The sequence below is a fragment of the Chroicocephalus ridibundus genome, chromosome Z (assembly GCF_963924245.1).
Source record: "Chroicocephalus ridibundus chromosome Z, bChrRid1.1, whole genome shotgun sequence".
NCBI classification, from domain to species: domain Eukaryota; kingdom Metazoa; phylum Chordata; class Aves; order Charadriiformes; family Laridae; genus Chroicocephalus; species Chroicocephalus ridibundus.
The window spans coordinates 3,338,524-3,360,281 of record NC_086316.1 but is presented as its reverse complement, the minus strand read 5'-3'; the positions used below and the strand labels follow the sequence as shown (position 1 = coordinate 3,360,281).

Here is a 21,758-nt window from a genome sequence, read left to right as displayed (position 1 = left end):
GAAAAGTACAAACAGCCATAGAATATAATCTATAAAGCAAACATTTAATATTGCACTTTGTTTCTCTAATGTTTGGATTTTACTTACTTTTTCCTAATTCAGATCAAAATTCTATATCAAATACTGGGCTAAAACTGTGAACCTCATGTTTTATAACGCTGAGAATTGACCAATACTTGTGGAAGAGTAATGCCTCTGAACAACTTAACAACGTAATTTAAACTGAAAGTCTTTTATTTGACAAGGTTACAGAATTTTTCACTCTAATCACAAAGGCTGTGATGCCATGTCCATTACTACAATATTGGTCAATCCTGCTCCATATGCAATTTTCCATTATATTGTGATAAGCACTTTAATGCTATGTGTATCAGCAATTGTTCCCTAGTCTGTTAAAAGTAATAAAAAAGGAAAAAAAAGTAAAACCACCAAATGCCCTTTTATGCCAACGATCCCATCAGCTTTTAAAATTGTCTGGTTGGAGAGGGTAGAGGGAAGGGACATTCACAAAATTGGCCTAATAATGTAAGACATCACCCAATTTCCTTCTCGTCCACTACTCTAGCTCAAAGCCCAAGCCTTTTAACTGAATCACTTAAAACGCGACTCATTTTATCACCCTGTTGTCATTTTTGAAACATGAAATTATCATTCATGTTCTCATAAAGGCCACTTATGGAAAAGCCTATTTTGTCGCATTTATGAAGCCTTAAAAACAAGGCAGAGTTTTTAAGAACGCGCACCACACAGTAACACCAGCCTCCCCTCTCCTGCTCCCTTCTGAGCTGTTTTATTGCACAAGGATAGATACTTGATGGATTACATCTTGATTTGTTTAACTCGTCAACACCAGAAGCGTGTCCCTTTGTCCATAGTCTCTGTGTTACACGATTTCTGAAAAGGAAAGTTGACTTTTGTTGCAGATCTCCAGCATGTAAGTGTTGGTATTTGTGTTCGCACATCTAATGGCTCCACTGCACTCTTTTTCTTCCTTGGGGCACACGCAAGGGTGAGTGCGCTTTCCATGTAATTTCTCTCATTCTGAACAAATACACAGTGAACAAATACATGTTCTGTTTGTTTTAAAGCTCTTGAGTGCAACAGAAGATGCAATCATCAAAGCAACTCTAGCCGCTATCTGAGTATGGCTGGTAACACGGATCTTGCCCAGTTTAATTATACTTCTAGTCTTACTAATTTTACAGTATCATAAACCCTGAAGATAATAGAAAGTGCATAAACTGAGCTCTTAGCATAGTCCAAGCTTTTCCTGCAGTTTGAAATATACTTTCTACTAGAGACTCATTAGATATAGAATTTTTTGGGATTAGGTAACTCTATATAAAAATAAATTTACTTTCCCTTCCCATCCCTACTACTTGAGATATCGATCTGTCTATGACTCCTAGACAGCGTAGGACTATTTCCTTTTAAAACACTTTTGAGGCTGAGGTGGTGTCTGCTGGTGCTGCTTTCATTTGTGCCTTTTTTTTTTTTTTAAAGCTTCACAACTTGAACATAGAATCATAGAAATGTTAGAGTTGGAAGGGACCTTGAAGATCATCTAGTTCCAACCCCTCTGCCATGGGCAAACACCTTTTTTTAACAAGTAGAAAGTGAAATGAGAATGAGGGTGGGTTTTGTAACTTTTGTGTATGTCCCTATTCCAGCCCTCCCTCTCAAATAAAGAATAAAAACAAAACACAAACACAAAACAAAAAAAGAAGTAACTCAACAGTGCAACATAACAAAACAAATAGCATTCCAACAGTTTGGCAAGTGATGAGTTCACCTGAGATTAAGTGATTTTTAGGCAGTCTGTAACAAAATGCTGCTTTGCAATAATAGTAGAAAGGCAACAAATTCTTAAAAGAAATCAAGAAAGTATACAATCTTGATGAAGTCTATAAGTTTCTTTCTACTAACTCTCCACCCCCCACCCCACCCCCACATCTGTTGCTTATCTACTACAGTAGGCTGCAAAACATACAGCAAGAAGGATTGGCTTGAAGGCATTTGATGTTTGTAAATAAATCCACAATAGGATCCAAGCTGGAGAGGTGATACATGATCAGCCTACTAGGACAATTCTGAGCATGTGCATATGCAGGTAAAGTCCAGGCTACATTAAATTAAAAAAAAAAAGAAAAGTCAGTGCATTTGTCAAAGTCTGTTGCTGTTGGTTTTTTTTGTCAAAGCTTTCTTTTGCTCCTTATTGTGCGGACCACAAACAAGTAAGAGGGGGTAACAACAGTCTGGCAAAAATGAGAAAAAGCTGTAGTGACACTGAACCGCACAACGTAAGCAATGCGCATGTGCAAATTTCCAAATCATAAGAGGAAGCCATCCCTCTCTTACAATGTGGTTTGAGTGTTTTGACACACATGACTGTAGGGTTGGTAAGGCTGCTCCTAGTATGTGCCAGTATTTAAGGGAGGGGGGGGAAGAAAAAAGCTCAGGTCTTCAAGCATGTGGAGCAGTCCTACAATGTTACCATAGGCTTCGAAGCACAATCACAGGTTGTTTTCATTTATTCACCATACAGGCAAGCGCAAAACCACTTCCCTTGAAAGCATATCTCCACTATTACTCCTTGACCTTCAAGACGGCAGGTATGATTCAGAATCCAAGCCAAGTCAGCTTTCTATGGATTCCTTCAACGAGAGGGGCAAGATGGTCTGTCATCTGTGGGCTGATCCGGGTTTGGATCAATCTAACCAAAGGAGGGAAAAAAAAAGAAAACAACCCAAGGTATTTTTAGAGTCAGTCACTAGAAATAAACCAGTCCAAACAAAACCCCACCAAAACTGACAACTTTAAGACAACTGTAGTGATAAACAGCGCTCCCAATCCAAAGGTTTTTCAAGTAACAGAAAAACCTCTAGGCAATTAGACAAAACTTTGAATGAAGAATTAGTAACTAAGTGTAACTAGACATTTTAAACTACAGGTTGACGGCAATTTAAGGATAAGCACAAAAAACTAATAAAAAACTTGAAAAAATCTGCTTTAATAGCACAGAAATCTTTTGAACTATTTACTGTACACTAAAAAACCAACTTGACTCATCACTAAAAATGCAACTTAAAAATTATTTAATTGGTATCAGAAAACGTTTTGTGTCAAAGTTATCAGTAAAAAGTCATTCTATGTTGAATTTACAAGTAATTAAGCCTCAAACACTCCACAAAATGTCTCAGAAGGTCATGTGTTCCACACCTTACCTCTTCTGCCTTTCTACAAAAGGAAGAAGGGGAACAACATTCTAACTTTGGTCTCCAAAACCAAACAGAACAGTATAAGCGTACAGTATGTAGTTTAGTCAACATTCTTATCAAGTAATTTTATACAACCACTTTTAAAGGACAAAAAAGGCTTCTAAATCTTTTAAGCACCTAAAATGAAAAGGGCTTAGGAGTTGTATTGTAGGGTTAAGCTACAGACCCATCCTCAAAGAAGCCTCCAGCACGAAAAACCCATGACCCTCTTTGCCCACTCAATAGCAGATTAGTGTTTCAAGACAAGAAAACGACGACCAAAAAAAAAAAAAAAAAAAATCAACTGTGGGTGAATTCAGGTAAGACTTAGCCAAAGACAACTTCGGGAGATCTTCCCAAAGGAAATTTTGAAAGTTCTACAAAAACAGAACCAAAAATGGACTAACAGTAGTTTTAGAAAGTAGAGCTGAAAAACATTTGCATATTGTGCATCTACAGATCAAAAATGCTGGTGTTAATCAGTGTAAAGCATTATATACATAATGTATAAGTCATTAAGAGGGCACACAACAGTCTGGAAACTCCTACGAAGTATTAGAATTGTAAGGAATTCTGAAAACTCTTGATGAAATTCACCCACACTTTGCCAAAACGAAGTCACCTTGTCCTCTGTTCATCATTTTAATGATTTCTCCTGATGTTAGGAAGGAGCAACAACTTCCTACGTTTATTCCGTAAGACAGAATTTAGAGAAACAGTGAAATTAATCATCGTACTGTGTCTGAGGTACCTACTTCTGAATAGAGGGGTGGAGGCAGAAATCGGAACTCCTGGATGTATGCGAACAATGGTCCGGGAAGCGCTCTCTCGAAGTCATCACAAGCACCTATGGGTGCAAGGCTGGACTGTCGTTGCTCCTCTGTGACCACTTCTGCATAGCTCGGAGGTGCTGCAGGGAAAATGCACACGCAGTTCGAACAACAAGTTCTTATGCATGTCAAAATGTATAACATGATAAATATTAAACTTTTATCATTGTAAAATGCACCAGCAGGTAGGTAAATTAGTTCTGTAACTTTTTAACAGTTATTGAACAGGAAAGGGAGGGTAGGCTGTTTTGTTTCGAGATCATGCTCAAACCCAAAAGCAGACTCACTACTGCTTACCGAGGCTTAATTACCCCCTTAAAATTTAAAGCATATTCAGAATACTGAATTTCTGTACAGGCAGGAATGACAGAACATTGCATTCCTCTGGACTCCACAAATTCGAGTCTGGGATTTGTACATAAAGAAGGAATGTTTATTAGATATATGAAAACAAACGGAAGGAGATGTTTTCTCCTTTGACTGAGATTTCCCCTTGAAATGAACTACATTCACAAAGCCTTGGCTGCTTAGTCCAGCGAAGGACACCGTGAACGGCTATTACGCAGGTTACACTGCCTTATAACCAAGGATGCAATTGGGATACTGGAGGCAGAAGTAATTCTGCACAGATACAATGGCATCCTGCGCTTTTCACTTATGCCGGCTTCCAGGCAGCTGGATTTCACTGCTTGTCCTTGAGAGAGGAAAGCAGGGAGGGAACTCTGTTCTTCTGCAGGGGCCAAGCAGGTGGCAAGGAAACATCCACAAGGGATTTCCTGTGGGCTTTATTATCAAGGCCGTAAGTTGGGTGGGCTTGCACGACAGCAGTGAATAAAGCAGACAAATCAAAACAGACTAGCAAATTGACTGGAATTTGTATTGTCAAGTTACCTTCTGGTCTTTCAGGCAGTGTCAGACCAAGCCAATTCATGTTCATGCTACACTGGCTGCTCACACTCGATGTTCTGCTACCAAATGGGTGTAGAGGAATGGTACCAATGACCAGTGGTAAATTGAGGAATAAATCCATGGCGCCTGGAATATCAACATATACCTAAAGAACAACAACAACAGAAGAGGTGTACGATTAAAACACAGGTATATGAGCACTTCATAATAATTACAGTAAGGCCTCTGTCCACAGAATTTTCCACGAGGAACTTAAGTTTCTCATTGTCTGTTTTAGGCCAATGCCCCTATGCAGACAAAAAGCTCCCCCAGTCAAAAGCAGCTCAGGATTCTCAATTCTTAATGTGAGCCCTCACATGGAAGCGTAACCTACTCGTAACACATTTACTTAGCTGGCACACCACAACTGTTTTAAGAAGATGCATGATTTGAACTGAATTTATGTACAGAACTCCTGCCAGGACACTGATACCAGGATATGTATTTCTTCTGTCCCTAGTTAGCACAAATGCTTTGTTAGCAGTTTGCAAGAAATGATGGAAACTACTCATGCTCAAGTGAAACAGACCATCCAACATACCATCAGTGAATACTCCACACGGATTATACTACAGTCGAGGATTGAAGGGGAAACAGGTGGTATTTTCAACTGTTTGCCATTCCAGGTTTCTGTTTTGCCAGATGACAAGGAATCCCCACGCAGGTTGGCAACAAGCTGTTTGACTTCCTTCATTTTCCCTTTGGCATAAAATGCCTGCGTTTGGTAAATGGCTGCCTTTGGCACCACCACACGGGAAGAGCAGTTCTCGATCTCAGCAAAGATCTGAATTGATTCACCTGAAACAAAACAGAATTTCATGTTCTTTTTGTATTTATAAGGCAGCCTAAGCAAATTGACACATTCTGCTTATTGTTCTAATGCACTGGACGCTGCTGGCATTGCTCTGCCTTGAAAAACATCCACTGATGCTAATAGGAATAGGATCATTACGAGGTAATCTAAAGGAGAAATGCACAGGTCTAACAGAAGCAGGTGTCCTTTGACAAGCTGGAGACACTGCTAGCATTAGGTAACAAAATTAGTCGTAGTTAAGAAAATATCGAGAATATTGCTGAGTGCAGATTGAGGTGGCAAGAACAGTTTAAATATTTCGTTTATACAAAAGCAGTTAAGTACAAACTGTCATTTTACAAGGGAAGGAAAACCATTTCCTATAATTACTTCTATTACGTACCTGGGGTGTAGCCCTTCCTTTCAATTTTGGCACTTAAGGATATTGGGCCTGAGGTACAAAACCAACAACAGAGAGTCTTTTCTTTTGTGCCTGCTTGGGGTGACTGCAAGAAAAGAAGAACATTGCCTGTTTAATTAAGAGTTCCACAAATATCTTTACGTATTTTAATCAACATGAAAAATTATTTGCGTAATGTACTGCTTATTACGTGCCTTGATAAACACAGCAAGTTTTATTTAGAGGAGAAAACTCAAGCAATTTAAATAGCACTGTGCAGATACAAGGTTTGTTCTAATTCCATTACTCATTAGCAATACTTTTTCTGTTAGACTTTGTACCACAATCACACTTAGAACAGTTTTAATATATAAATACTGTGTAACTTAGAGAAAAGGCTTTACAGCCTACATATCCCAACATGTTGTTGGCAGGGCTTTTCATTTACCAGTAAACTAGAACATCTTTCCAATACACCGTATTTCAGAAACAATAACTAAGCTGAGGTACTGTAACATTGACTCCTGCTACTTCCTCTGTTTCAGAATGATCCTGCTACATCTATATTAAACAGACTGTTATTTTACATGGTATCAGCGTTTAGGACTTGATCCAAAGCCCATTAAAGTCAAATGGCAGTCCTTTGATTTTAATGGAATTTGCACAAGGCCAATGTCCCTTTGCGAGTGTGATTTTTCACCCATACACACAAGAAACCTATTTCAATGGACTTTGAGGTTTTTTTTTTCCACCTCCATAGATTGCAATTTGAGAAGGAGGAGGAAAAAAAGAGAAAATGAATTTTAGGCCAGATTGAAATCAAATCCTCATTGAAATCAGTTATCATACTGAAATTATTTTAATGAAATGACATCTTGCAAAAAGATTATACAGAATTGTGATAATTTCTCCCCATTGGTAGAAAACTATCCATATGGAAATTATCAGTTATGCACACCAGTACATTTTTCACTTTGCATTTTTAAGTTAGCAGTCTCTCAATATAACGTTCTTTTAAACTTCACTGTTCCTTCCACAGATTAGTCTTTATTAAAAATCAGAGGAACAGTTATAAAAATTTTTCTTCTTAGTGACATTTTACAATTTAGTATTATCAATTTAAATTGACAAAGACATTTTATGTATCTTAAAAGTGAAGCAACTCCAAGTACAGGAAAAGACAGCTCTCAAAATACCAGTAGTTACAGAGTTGCTGAACTGATGTAATACTTAAAAGATCAGCTGTAACTAAACTAGCGAATAAATATTAGGTAAAATTAGATGTGGATATTGTTTCAGTTATTATACTTCATTATTTTTATGCCAGAAATAAAGAATGAGTAATTCTGTCAATTCTTACCAGTAATGAAGGAGTGTTGATATCTATATGTTCAAAGACTGTAAATTCCTTCTTTAATTTTACTGGTAGAAACCAAGGCCTATGCAATTCGGCTTTCACCCAATAGCGCACACTGCCATGTCTGCCTTCGAATGAGGTAGCAAGTGGTCTGTGCAGGACACAAAGGTCAAAATTGAGTAACATCTTTCTGTCTAATAATGATACAATTGATCAGATCAGGGATTAGTATATAGAGTTGCATCTTTAATGCATTTTAGTATTTAATGCAGCGTAACTTATTTGCAAAGTTTCCATATCTCAGAAAAATTCAAGATTAAAGATGGGAGAAAAAATCATCTCCAATTCATCCTGTTATAGTTTTGCATGGATTTTAAGAATCAATTAAAGAATTGTACTAGAAAATGCCAGCAGAGTACACATTTCCTTAAAACTTAAGAGGCCACTTTTGCATTTAGAGTAAAGCACGCCCTTTTAAAGACAAATTAAGACTACCAACTTAAAATTAGCATTAGTATCAACCAATTACTGGTTCGGATGCTGTATTTTGTGAATCACTGTCTATTGTTTACTTGGCTGGTACCTCAGTGTCAGGTTTAACTTTAACTCAACACTTTTTGTTTTGCTTTAAGCAGAGTAAATATTTCACTTTAGAGTTCTGAAGAGAAAGGCTGTTTCGAGCACCTTCTAATTTTCCTCTACCCTGATGAGACCAGCTTAGAACATTTATATTGTATGTGGATGTACATGCATAAGCATATATGTACATAAAATCATCAAGCCTATTTTGCTCTGAACTTCGACAGATGAAGGAAGTGCCTTTTGGGAGCTGGAAGAAGAACGATGTGGAAAGGATCTCCCAACCTTTCACCATCACCTTTTTTTTTCCTGTAACATCATAAAACAAAAGACAAGTAGATCTTTATATTCCAGTTATCTCCAATTAACAGCGGGTTTCCATAACTTATTTTTATACAAGGATTTTTTTTTCCTATTATATGATATTTTGAATGGCTGAATGGCAGAGCTCAGAGGGCTGTGACCAGTTGCACAGGGTTTAGTTGGAGGTCTAGAACTAGCAGCATCCCTCATGGGTCAGTACTGGGTCCAGTCTTCTTCAACATATTCCTCCATGATCAAGTTTGCTGATGACACAGCTGGCAGGAGTGGGTGACACACCAGAAGGCTGTGCTGCCATTCAGCAAGACCTGGACAGGTTAGAGTGCTGGGTGGAGAGGAACCTAATGAAGTTTGACAAGGGCAAGTGTAGGGTGCTGCACCTAAGGGGGAATAACCCCACACACCAGTACAAGTTAGTGGCTGTCCTGCTGAGAAGATGCTCTGCAGAGAAGGACCTGGGAGTCCTGGTGGACAACAAGTTGCCCATGAGGCAGCAATGGGTCCTTGTGGCCAAGAAGGCCAATGGTCTCCTGGGGTGCATCAAGAAGAGTGTGGCCAGCAAGTTGAGGGAGGTCATCCTCCCCCTCTACTCTGCCCTGCTGATGCCACATCTGTAGCACTGTGTCCAGTTCTGGGCTCCCCAGTTCAAGGACAGGGAACTGCTAGAGAGGGTACAGCAGAGGGCTACAAAGACTATCAAGGGATGGGCACACCTCTCTGATGAGGAAAGGCAGAGAGCCCTGGGGCTGTTCAGCCTGGAGAAAAGAAGACTGAGACCGGATCTCATCAATACTCATCAGTATCTACAGGGTGGGTGTCAAGAGGATGGGGCCAGGCTCTTTTCAGTGGTGCCTGATGACTGGACAAGTGGCAACAGGCACAAACTGGAACACAGGAAATTCCATCTCAACATGAGGGAAAACTTCTTTGAGGGTGGCAGAGCACCAGCACAGGCTGCACAGAGAGGTTGTGGAGTCTCCTTCTCTGGAGACATTCTAACTCTGCCTGGATGCATTCCTGTCCAGCCTTCTCCAGGTGAAGCTGCTTTAGGAGGGGTTGGACTAGATGATCTCTGAAGGTCCCTTCCAACCCCTACGATTCTGTGAATACACTGCAATATATAAAAGTTAAACATAAATTATTTGCAGAGCTTCCGTGTCTTCCACAGGGGATAATACCAGCCCTGCAGTATTTTACTGGGATGATTCCTTCAGTTACAGGTTTGACTTCTATATTTGTGCATCTGCAATGTTTACTTTTTTTCCCCTCCAACACTCCAAATGAAATGATTTTCTCATCAGTTTTCAGTGTTTCATCCTGCCCCGTATTCTTCAAGGCAAAAATCAGTAAGACCAATGTGTATCTTCTTTCTTTACACTGTTGCTCTGTAAGTTTAAGTAAATTTTGGACGTATCCTATGGACACAAAATACCAAGTAAATAGGCAGTGTGAAACTTCAGGCTTTTAATGTCAGCTTTTGTTTTTTTGCAGTATTACCAATTGCTAATTTCACAGTTATTCCTTCAGGTCACTTAAAAATAACCTGTGTTTTGACCAATGCTTGTGATATTTTGCTGGCCATCTGCTTCACCTGAAGCTAAGCATTTCATGTTCATGTGTAATTTTTTTCTTTAACAATCTCCATGTATACCGGTCTTCTCCACTGTTGCAGTTAAGTCTTGTGCTCTCCACTCTGAAACTGACCCATCAAAGTTTATCACATGCAGGTTCTGCTAAAACCAGTACCTCTAATAAACAGATGGTTTACTAGCTTCAGTATTAGGTACTGAGCTATTTCACAAAAGACACTGCCAACTTTTTTTCAAGTGTAATGACTTCGCTGCTTGTTTGGTTTTTTTAAAAAGAGAAAAAGGTTCCTTTTTCCATCCATGTCCAGACCTCCCCTGTTCCCGCATCTTTGATTTTATTGCAACTTATACTTTTAGCTAACTTCTATATTGGTAACTCCTCTATGTATAAATCTTCCATTGACAACATCGACAGTACACATTTCAGACTTGGGGGCGGGGCAACAATCTTCACCTTAATATTTCTGCTGTGACTCTTGCTTCACCTTTACTTTCTGAGACAGATGGAATTAGGTACAGGAATTTTACTTGCTTCATCCACCCAAACTTCTATGTATTTCTATCCAGGCTTTCTACGTCCAGGCCAGCCTGGGTACGTACATTCAATTTAAAGAAGAACAACCTTCTCTTTTATTCAAGTGTAGTTAAACTTGCCACATCTGTTCCAGACCTCGCCCAAACAATTCAGCTGTGATCTCATCTCTAGTTCTGCTGGTCTGCATAGCTCCAGTGAACTGTTTGTTGGGCTAGAAGGTATCTCAGCCACCCTGCAGGACTCCAGTGATAGCTCAAATTCCCTTCCCTCCTCTTGGGAGGGCATAAAGTTTTGGAAGACCTAAAGAGTCAGGAGGACTTGGTCAAAAGAAAGTGAGCAACTAACTGGGCAACAATGAGCTCCCGTTTTGTGGAAATTAAGAAAAAGAAGAAATAAAGGAAGTGCGTATCAGTTTAAAAGCAACCTCTTCAGTTTAATGGGATTATGTCCTCCGCTGCATGTCACGAGCACAATTCCTACTACCATTGAAAAGGTTTCCCCCTCCACCCACAGCAGGAGTTTTCCTCAGGCGGGCGGGCAGCAGGGCCCGAGGAGGATTGCGTGCCAGTACTTACGTCTGTGGAAGCTCGAAGCTGAATGCATATTCGTGCCTTCCCGAATGGATGGTGTGAAGGCCTTCTTCTGAATTGTCATCATCTAGGAGAGGGGGGGGGGGAAAAAAAACAACACAATGTTTTATACCACTTGAACACATTTTATACATTACACAGGCTTCTCTTCCAAAATAAAATGGATTTACAGATGCGTTTACAGCACTTAAGAACGCTGTGTCCCAGAAACAATGGTCTCTGGTCCATTCGTATTAGCAGCTGGAAGCAGGGCCAAATCTTACCTACAGAAGGGTAGGCAAGACTGCCCAATTCATTTTACAGAGCAGCACAGGTTAATTTACTTTAATTTATAGTCCCGCCTCTGAACACTGACACAGTTCAACTGCTGCCATTTCAAGGCCTGCCTGCAAGATCTGTAATGGAAATCATGCTTTCCACTGCGATTCCTAGTTAAAATTGAAGAGATGGCTCTTTAACAGCATTAAGCGTTCTGCACAAAGTCTGCTGCGTAAGATTAAATTTAGTAATTCAGCTTCCTTTTATCTCCTGCCTGGCAACAGCGTCCAGAAATTAGTCACCAAAAAAAGAAGGGGGAGGGAAAGGAAAAAAAAAAAGGGTGTACACACACCACCTGGAAAGTACCAGACAAATTCAGGGGCACAAAAAACGGCGAGCTGCCCAAATAACACTGTCTAGAGCTAAACTTTTTATTTTTTGGCAGGTTAAGTTGATCTGGCTTGGACAGCAGAGACCCAGATACTTGCTGGTTCCCCCAAGAAAACTGACCTTTGCTTATGGTCATGGTTTCTTGTGCGCCTTTACAGGCTGCAATGAATTTGCGTTTTACTCCAACGCAATTGCCATAAAACCAGAAAAACGCTGACTCCATCAAAATAGAAAAGTTGAGAGAGGGAAGAAAAAAACCTGTGCATCTCACACATAAAAAGGGCTGGAATAATAAAAGGGGAGATACAGTGAGACAATACAAAAAGGCTTATGTTTAATGGTGTGAAGCATTAATGGAGGCACGCAGGAGGATTTTAAGTTCCCACTGTCCCCCAGGGAGGCCGAAAATCTTTAAAAAATAAAAGATAAACCAAAACAAACGAATAAAAAAAAAAAAAGAAGAGCCCCCACCAGCACGTTATCGGCAAACGCACCTTCAGCCCTCAGCGCCGCGGAAGAAATGTCAGGAAAACGCGCCGAAAGGGCGAGAGAACGCGTTATCCGCGTGAGGGCTGGGGTTTCTTTTTCAAAAAAAAAAAAAAAATTAAAAAAAAAAAAAAGGCAGGGGGAGCGTGGCTTTTCGGTGGCAGCTGCCTGTCCCCGCGGGCCGGTCTCCTCCTCACAGAGGAGCTGCCGTTCCCCCCCCGCCCCGTTCCTGCCAGCTCAGCAGTCCCGGCCGCGCTGTGGTAAACAAGTGCTGAGCTGTCAATCAGGGGCCGGGCTGCAGCAGGAGCCGACCGGCCTAAACCGGCGCGAGCGGATCCCCCAGCCAGCCGCCTCATATACATTACGGTATACGTTACACCCGCCCGCACTCGCTCCGCAGCGCCGCCCAGGCCGCCCCTCCCCTCAGGGGAACGGCACCGGGGGAGCGCGGCGGAGAGAGGAGAAAAAAAAAAAAACAAAGGGGGTGATGGGGACGTGACCGGCGGCAGGGCGTCCCGCCGCCCGCCCGAGCGGGGGCTTCCCTCAGGGGGAAGCGCGGCCTCCCCGCCCCGCTGCCGGCCGGCGCACGCCGGCTGCGGGCAGGGCAACCTGCTTCCCTTCACCCCCCGCCTCCCCCCGTCCCCATCACCCAATCAGCGGCTGGCATCGCCTTAGCAACAGGCCAACAAACGCCGGACAGCCAATCAGCGAGCGGGAGGGGGCGGGGCCTGCGCCGCCAGCTCGGGGCTGAGGCGCCCGCGGCGGTGGTTGAAACGCGGCCGCGAGGGCCGGAGCGGCAGCAGGCAGCGCCCCGGTTCCCCCTCCCGCCTCCCCCGGTTCTCCACCCTACACGTACAGACCACCGGATACCCGACACCTACCCCCCCGCCCCCCCATGCCTGCCAAGGTTCTGTCAGCCCGCCACCCGGAGGTGCGCGGAGTTTCGCCGTTCCGAAGGCGGTAAGGAGGGTCGGAGGCACCTCGTTAGCGAGCTGTCCGTAAGGTATTAATTAAAAAAAACCCCACCAATCAAAGCGGCCACCCCCCCACCTGATTGCCACAACGTTGATTCCAAAATCGCTTGGTAATGGGCTCGGTGCCGCCTGTGTTTTATCCCCTCCCCCCCCCCAAGGATGGGGAAATATCCCATTCCTGCAGTAAATATGCTGCATATTTAAAAAAAAAAAGAAAAGAGAAAGAAAGGGCAAGCAGCACCAAAATTACATAACCGGTTTTTAACATTTATTTTCTGGTGCTGGGGAATTAAGTCATCGCCACCACCTGACGCGCGCGCGGCCAATCTGCGCGAGGCGGGCGGCGCACCCCCCCCCTCCTTCCACCACCCCCCCCGGACCGGTCCCAAACAGGATTGAACCGCTTCGAACAAAGGCTGCAAACTTGGGGGAAAAAAAAAAAAACACATTAAAAAAATCCCCCCACACCACAACACTCCCGGCTCCTCACCCGGCCGGGGATGGGGGGGTGCGTGTTCTGTCAGTCCGGGGGGGATGGTGGTCCCGGCCTCCCAAATTTTGGGGAGAGATAGCGTATGTCCAAATATTCCCCGCGGGCTCTTTTTATCTGGCAATAAAGAGCCATTCTTACAAAAAAAAAAAATCAATAATCATGCTTTCTGTTTTTTTTTTCTTTTTTACGCTTTCGCTGTATTTCAGGGTTTCATGGGATGCTGGCAGCGAGGTCGGTCACTGCCGGGCTGGTTTGGGGTTTTTTGTGCAGTTTTCGCCCACGGGAGGGACAAAAACTGCTAATGTTACTAGGGGAGGAAAAAAAAAAAGAAGGAAAGTAATAATGCATTTTTAAAAATGAGGTGTTAAGGAATGGCCGTGCTGAAGGGCAGAGCCCCTGCAGGGACGGTGCAGCTGCATCTCTAGCACCGAGGTCCATCAGATGTTGAAGGTCCCCGTCCTGCTGCCCCACCGACGGCGAACTGCAGACGTTCACATGAAGAAAAGGTGCAAAAATGCCCCCTTTTCCCCAGAACAAGAAAGGTAAGCCCTTACCTCTCTCGTGACCGATCAGGATGTCCTTATGGTTGAAATACTCCACTTCTTCGGTGTAGTTCTGTGTGTAGGCAGTGTTGGATCCAGCATTCCTCGATTCGGTCCAGCGCACTTTCGCGTGTCCCCTGGCGTGGATTTTCAGAGATTTCACCCTAATTTCCCCCGTGACTTCTAAATTGACCCTTCCTGAGACGGTGTCCCCGCTGGAGTAGACGGGGACATTGCTGTCATTCAGACAGTCAAAGCTTATTGTCAAACTCTTCACCTTCCCCAGCACCATGGTGGTTTTTTTTTTCTTGTTTTTTTTTTTTTTTTTTTAGCAAAGCGTAGAAAAATAGACTGTAAGAAAGGAAAAAAAAAAAAGGAGGGTAAATAAACCCCCAAACAAAAATCCCCCAAAAACCCCTCAGGCCGAGGGCGGTGGTGGCGGTCCTGCCCTACAGCCGGCTCATGGGGGCGGCGGGAGCCCCGTCCCGGCGCGGGGGGAGCGGCGGTGCCGCCTGGGCTCTGTCCCCACAAAGGCGCTGCCGCCAGCGGCCACCGGCCCCGGCCCTTATAAGCCGGGTGACAAACAAGCCCCGGCGCGCAGGCGCCGCCACGCCCCCCTCCCCCGCTGGCCACGCCCCCTCCCGGCCACGCCCCGGCCGTGTCCCACCCCCACCGGCACCTTTTCTGGGGAGAAAATACAGAAAACGGGGTGTGACCTTCCAGCGCCGAGCTAAGCAGCGGGTCCCTTCTCAAACGCGTTTTGGGGGTTTCTTTCCCCCATGTCCCTTCTCCCCTTTTTTTTCTTTTTGCCCACCCCCGTGGTGCCCGTTCTTAGGTTAAACGTTGTCGGTTCGCTCATTTAAGGCTGCACTGCTAATCCTTGCTGTCATCCCCCGCGACGCAAGTTTTCCGAGGAGGTGTGTGTCATGGTGGTCGGTGACCTTCCATAAGCGAGTGCGGCCCACCACCAAAAGTTCAGACTTAATTTTTAAAGCGTACCCCTATATTTACTGTTGTGTTTTTTTTTCCTCAAGTAATAAAAAGTCATTCATTTTTCCCCTGGCCCGACACCTGGTGGAGGTTCTCATGCTTTTTTTTTCTATGACTGAAGATGTTCGGCTGTGTTCTGCTAGTGGGTTAGGACTTTTTATGTTTTTGCACCATCTTGTGGTAACCCTTCATACTTGCTTAGACCATAGAATCATAGAATCATTTAGGTTGGAAAAGACCTTTAAGACAGTCGAGTCCAACTGTAAAAAGAGAACTTGCAAGAGAAGCAGAGGTGTTTTAATTCCTCTCTGCTAATGCTTTTCCTTTTGCTCTCACATTTTCAGATGCAGTTGGTCTCATGCGTATGCTTATTTGCACGTTTTTCCTCTTTTCAACAATCTGAAAGATAATCCCATCCTCCACGAGTGATAGCAACCACAGCTGCACGGTCTGCAGTTGCTGCAGGACGTGTGAAAGCCAGCAGCCAGGTGGGATGCAGCTTCCATTCATGGAGGTCAGGCGACAGCTCCTGTCCTTCCAGTTTTTGGGGTCATTCCTGCCGTCCACCTCTCTGAGGCCAACTCCACAAAGACACAGAGCACAGCAGTTGCCTTTTCCGGGAAACTGAAGACCCAAATCTTGCTAGTTTAGTGGATATTCACGTGGATCTTTTTTGTATCTATGTAGATAAGGAAAGGGACCTTCCTACATGATTGGGATACGGTGCGTGTTCAGTTATTTTCTGATAAGTGTGGTGTGTTTTGTATACCAGTTGCATTCACCCATTTCAGACTTGTTGGAGAAGGATAAAATACTTTGCTAAGTTGCTGTAAATCCTCATCTGCAGACCTTGTAGCCTGGACGCACCTCTCGTCTCACTAGATTCCTGTCTTTTGCCGATCCATTTCTGGACACGCAACTTGAGAATACCCACAGCCGCTGTCAGGATGTGGGATGAGCTCTGAGCATTTCCTGCGAGTAGGCTGCTAGGAGGATCACACCATTTGTGAGCTTGTGGGTCATCTTCTGAGACTTTGGGATTTGCCAATTTGTAGACAGTTACATGAGTCCTTACTGTGTGTCACACTGATCAGCAGACAGCTCTTTCCTGTTCCTGGTTTGCTGTCTGGAGGAAAAGGCATTGGATGGCAGTAGCCCTACTTAAGGCATTCTGGACATATTGAGAACAGCACCGATAAATCTAATTTTTATTGCAACAGAGAGACAGCTGCAATTTGGAGCAACTTCTGAGGGGTGTAGGTATGGTCAAGCCTTTTTGGATGTTTTTCTGAACATGCAGAATTGAGTCCACTGAAATTAGTAGGACATTTGGATACCCACGCAATGCAAAACCTCACAATCTTTGAAGCTCTCTAATTTCCATATATTGCTATGCTGTTGTTCTGAGTTAATTACAAAATATCCTGAGTAATCAGATGTGCTGATTTACATGAAAGTTGACCCAGTTTCCAAGACTAATTCCAAATTCCTGTTAAAGCTTGGCAAAAAGAAAGAAAAGGTCAATTTCATATTTGCTCTGTGCTATGTACATACACACACCCAAAGCATCTGAGCTGGGATCTGCTCTTCTTTGAAATAATGACCCTCCTTTTCCTAGTGCCCCTATCAGCAAACTTTCCTGGTTGTCTGGGGTTTTTTTTAGTATTTCATCCCTATTATCTCTTCTCTAAAACATGAGTCTCCTTCCTGCAGCCCTTCACCTCCGTGTTCTTTGGGTGAGGAGAATGAATCGGAAACAGCATTTCCTGTGTTACCTCCTGTTGGTTGTGGGCACAGCTATAAACTCCCAAATCACGAGATTTTGTTACGAATCTGGCAGTATTTGGTATGTCAGCTTAAAGTCTCAGATTCAGGAGAGGGAAGGAGCTCATCTCTAGCAGACACTTTTAGACCTGATGACTTCAGACAGGACCTTTGGGTTCACCAGAACAACTCAGAAATCAGCACACAAATGAAATGATCCATATCTTGGTCTCTTGTATTATATATATATATATGTATATTTATACAGAAATCTGTTAAGTCCACCTTTTGCCCACTTGTGCTTGCTCTCCTGCCCGTCTCTCACCCACATGCCCATCAACCTGCCTGTGTCTCTAACTGGGAGCAATTCAGCTCGGGTGGGTGCCACTGCTCAGCCTCTGTCCCCGCTGGCCACCCACTTCCTTCTACCAGGGTTGTCCTCACTTTTCTGAGCCTGTTTCCCACCAGAACTGCCACCCACTGTCTCTTTGCTGCTCTTCTTTCTGGTCCCACGCTGGCTTGTTTCCAGCCGCCCTTCTAGATCACCACACCATTATATATGGTTATATGTGATTTAAATCTGCAGCACTGAACAGGCTGACACGATTTGCTTAAACATGTGTTATGAATAATAAACTGTAGATCGACCGTGCTGCAGAAGGATGTTGCCTATGCGTGTATTCGCGCATTTCCCACATCCTGCCAAAAGTCACACATACATTCAGTGGCTGCAGCTTTTTCTTTTTTTTTTTCAGTATTTCTGATAGTCCTCATCATTTGTATGTTTCGTGCCACCTTGTGGCGAACGGGATGAACTGCCTGAGCTGCCTTTTACCAGCCTTTTGCCCATGCATCCATGTAAACGTGACGTTCGTCGGTAAAGCCTCTGTGTCAAAATCAAAGATATTAAAAAAAAAAATTAATTCTGCTTTTATTCAAATGGCGAACATCCTATAAAGTGTAACTAAAAGAGGTATTTAGCAGTTATTTTCTGACGTTTAGTTAACTGTAAATATCAGTTAATTTTCATGAGTTTTTATTTTTTTCAAACGTACTGTCGTTTAGTTAAATATTAAAAGTTTTATAGATCCTGTAACAGGATTTTAAAAATTGAATGCAAAGATGATCAAGTTTCACATCTTAGATCAACAATAGGCAGTGAAGACTTAGTTTGTACGCACTTAGAGTGGTTATTATTTGTCAGGAGTCTCCAATAACCTTTCCTAGGCTTTGTACTTGTTAGCCTCCACATAGAAGTCCTCATAAATTTAAAAAAAATAATAATATAAGTACAAATCTATTTTTTTTTTTTTTTGGCTGACAAAAACCATGAAGGTGATGCTCTGCATATTATTGGAGTCAGTAGCTCCAAGGAAGATGGCAACATTCCAGCCTCTATAAAGAGATAAAGATTAGACCTCACTTAACAAACCATTTCCTGAAACTGGCAAGCTCTCCCTTGTATGTCTTGGTTTTTTCTTTTTTTTCTTTTTTTTTTTTTTTGGCTTTTTGGTGGAAGGAGAAGAAAGAGGAGAGAAAAGTCTGTTAGCAAATTATGGAAAGAAAGAAAAAAATATCTTGGCCTGCTGGATAATACAGCTTGCATTGCTTGAGAATCTTCCCTGGTAACTGTTGAAAATTAGTAGTGATTCATCTGAACTTTACTCTTCCAGTGTTGCTGACTGCATGGTGTCAGGATGCTCTGCAGAGCAGAACTTAGGTCACTAAGCCCCAAATCAATATTTTAAAAATTCTTGATAAGGTTTCGCCCAGCCTTGGAGTTTTTTTCTTTTCTTTTTTTCCTTATTTTTATTTTGAGGTTTATTGGGTGCCTAGATTTGTGCTTTTGTACATGCCCAGAGCTGTCCCAGTCTTGATGTGACTGAACAGTATGTTCATGCTGAAGACCACTCAAAATCCAGAGGTTATCAGTTATTCTGCTTCTTGGTGTCTTTATCTAATCTGGCTTCTAATGTGTACTTGATAAATCTGCAAGGCTGGGTGTGATGCACAATGGTCTTAAGAACAGTCATTACGTTTTCTAAACACAAAGCCAGAAAAGCATGCAATGCTCTCCTGACTCATAAACTGATAAACTAGCGTTAATAGGAAGATGAAGATTCTTCTCCTATCTCCTTAGAGACCATCCTGACATTATCTGTGTTGGGATGGAGACAGTGTTTGCCCCTCCTTTTGAAGCCGTTTCATTGTGTGGCAGAGAATGGTCTAGACAAAGCGTCAAAGCAGATGTTATATGTTGTCTGGTGGTTAAGGTGTTCATATCGAAAGGAGAATCCTGGAAAAGAAAAGCATACTGCAGGATTGTTTCTGTATTTCATGCAGAGAATGAATTGAAAAATGTGAAATGTACTTTTAAAGCTTCTCTTAATGGACTCATTTCTGGTCATCCTTTGTTATACCTGATTCTCAATCCACCCACAAAAATAAGAGGAATAAAATTTCCCCTCCTCATACCTCTTAGTGAGGCTTCATTTGTGAAATATTGTCACACTGCGGTGTGGAACAGTGACATAGGCCATCATGTTATGATAACATGGGTCTAGGCACAGCAGCCCCGAGGAGCTGCTTCCAAGACTCCTGGATGCACAGGGGTATCTACCGACCTTCCTTTTGGTACCATCTGTGCTGGAATGGCTGTCCAGCTGTCAGTGCCGTGGTAGAGAGAAGAGAAAATTTTACTAAGTGGGCTTATCTGGGGTTTGGTTTTGTAATGGAGAATGCAGTCCTCAGTGATGTAAAGAAACTTGGAATTTGTGGAACTGATTCCTGAATTTGAAGGAATTAGGAGCTAGGAGCAGCTTCCCCAGTCATATCCATGTCTTTGCATAATAGTGTTTATTAGTGAGAAAGAATGTGCACAACAAAGAGCTGTATTTCTGATTATTCTGTTTTCATAAGGTACATATGATAAGTAAGAAAAGTATTCAAATCAAACTTTGTGTTTGCAATTTCTAGTTAGGTGAGGTTTTTTTTTTTACTTTACTTCTAAAGATTTGCTAAGTAATGATTTAAAGTAACTTGAGTTCTGAGGTGTATTTACTATTAGAAACAGAACTTGAGTTATGTATTAATCATGTTAAACTGAATGTTTGGAAGTTTTGGTTTGAGAAAACAATTGCTAGTGCTGCTAAACTGAGAAGACAGGCAGTTAAACAGACGCCCTAATCTCTCTTGGAAACACGATCAAAGGACAAGCTTCCAGTTGCAGTTAGAAGTATATAAACATATGCTTGAAATGCCTACCGGAGAGATGATGATGGACAGTCAAACAGGCCAGAGCTAGAACAGGAAGTATAGTTTAGAAGGGACATGGTCATGTTCTGCACTGGATTGGGTTGTCCCTCTTGTCTCTCCCTGCTCCCCCTGAGGTATTTCCCCCTTCTTACCTTGCAGCCACTCCACCTGTAGGCTCCAGCCAATTCCTTCATCTTCTGCCAAAAGGGCTTGCACCGTGACGAAGCTGGGGAGCGTGCCTGAGCCAATCTGGGGCTGTTCAGGGCCATTCAGTATTTCATCAGGGCGCTCCCTCGTCTGAAAGCGTGCTGCATAGATACTTGAGCTGCCGCTGCAGAGAGCAGGTGCTGGTTCAGCAGAGCTTGGACTCTAGGCTTTGCCTCACACCCCACCACAAAGAAGACCTTGAGGTGCTGGAGCGTGTTCAGAAAAGGACAAGGGAGCTGGTGAGGGGTCTGGAGCACAAGTCTCATGAGGAGCGGCTGAGGGAGCTGGGGGTGTTCAGCCTGGAGAAAAGGAGGCTGAGGGGAGACCTTCTCGCTCTCTACAGCTCCCTGAAAGGAGGGGGTAGCCAGGGGGGGTCGGTCTCTTCTCCCAAGGAACAGGCAATAGGACAAGAGGGAATGGCCTCAAGTTGCTCCAGGGGAGGTTTAGATTGGGTATTAGGAAAAAAATTTCCACTGAAAGGGTTATAAAGCATTGGACCAGGCTGCCCAGGGAAGTGGTTGAGGCACCATCCCTGGAGGTATTTAAAAGACAGGTAGACGTAGAGCTTATTGATGTGGTTTAGTGATGGTTTTTGTCAGAGTTACATTGATGGTTAGACTCGATGATCTGAAAGGTCCCTTCCAACCTAGGCGATTCTATGATTCTATTTTATCCTTATATAGGCTCCCTGCTCCATTGAAACCATCTCTTTGTGGTCCACAACATAGCTGCAGAACCACCATCAGGCTCGTGGTTACGTATAAAAAACATACAAGGACATATTCCTTGAAATGTGTGGGATAGCCGTTGTTCCTCAGTGTTGTTTTTTTTTAAATGAAAACTTCCTAGAAGGTCTTTGGCAAGGTGTGGCAGTGTGCTCTCCCACTTCCCCCCTCCCTGGCTCCTGCTCAAGCCATAGCTGTCAGTAGGAGTTGTAATGGGTTGCACCTGGACTTTGGGGGATAGATGGCAACATAGCCAAATGGTGTCCGGAATAGGGACCTAGACGTCTTGTTGCTACGCAAATAGAACTATAGGTCAATTATCTTACCCTATAAATAGTGGACAGCACAAGAGCCCATTGAGGTCTCCTTCACGGCAGCGTGCTACATGACAGCATCTCCCCATGAGCAGGGATGCCTGCTCAAGGTTACTCCTCGAGGTTCAGAGATTCCTTGTCGCAACAGATTCTTGGTAATG

At 43.1% G+C, this 21,758-nt stretch overlaps 1 protein-coding gene across 1 annotated transcript; it reads right to left on the bottom strand.

Moving 5' to 3' along the window:
- Positions 1-23: 23 nt before the first annotated feature.
- On the bottom strand, positions 24-14,902 carry ARRDC3 (arrestin domain containing 3). The gene is made up of 8 exons (XM_063319660.1): positions 14,355-14,902; positions 11,185-11,266; positions 7,589-7,736; positions 6,232-6,334; positions 5,577-5,833; positions 4,979-5,141; positions 4,013-4,167; positions 24-2,713 (listed from the first exon to the last, which is right to left on the bottom strand). The coding sequence occupies exons 1-8, from the start codon at positions 14,632-14,634 to the stop codon at positions 2,657-2,659; spliced, it is 1,245 nt and encodes a 414-aa protein (XP_063175730.1). The 5' UTR covers positions 14,635-14,902; the 3' UTR covers positions 24-2,656.
- Positions 14,903-21,758: the final 6,856 nt, after the last annotated feature.

Excerpts from the sequence above, each read along its gene's own strand:
- ARRDC3 (XM_063319660.1), bottom strand. The coding sequence starts at position 14,634 with ATGGTGCTGGGGAAGGTGAAGAGTTTGACAATAAGCTTTGACTGTCTG. Across the intron at positions 11,267-14,354 it reads CCTGATCGGTCACGAGAGAG|ATGATGACAATTCAGAAGAA; the intron begins GTAAGGGCTTAC and ends CCCCTCTCCTAG. Across the intron at positions 7,737-11,184 it reads AGCTTCGAGCTTCCACAGAC|ACCACTTGCTACCTCATTCG; the intron begins GTAAGTACTGGC and ends TGTCCTGCACAG.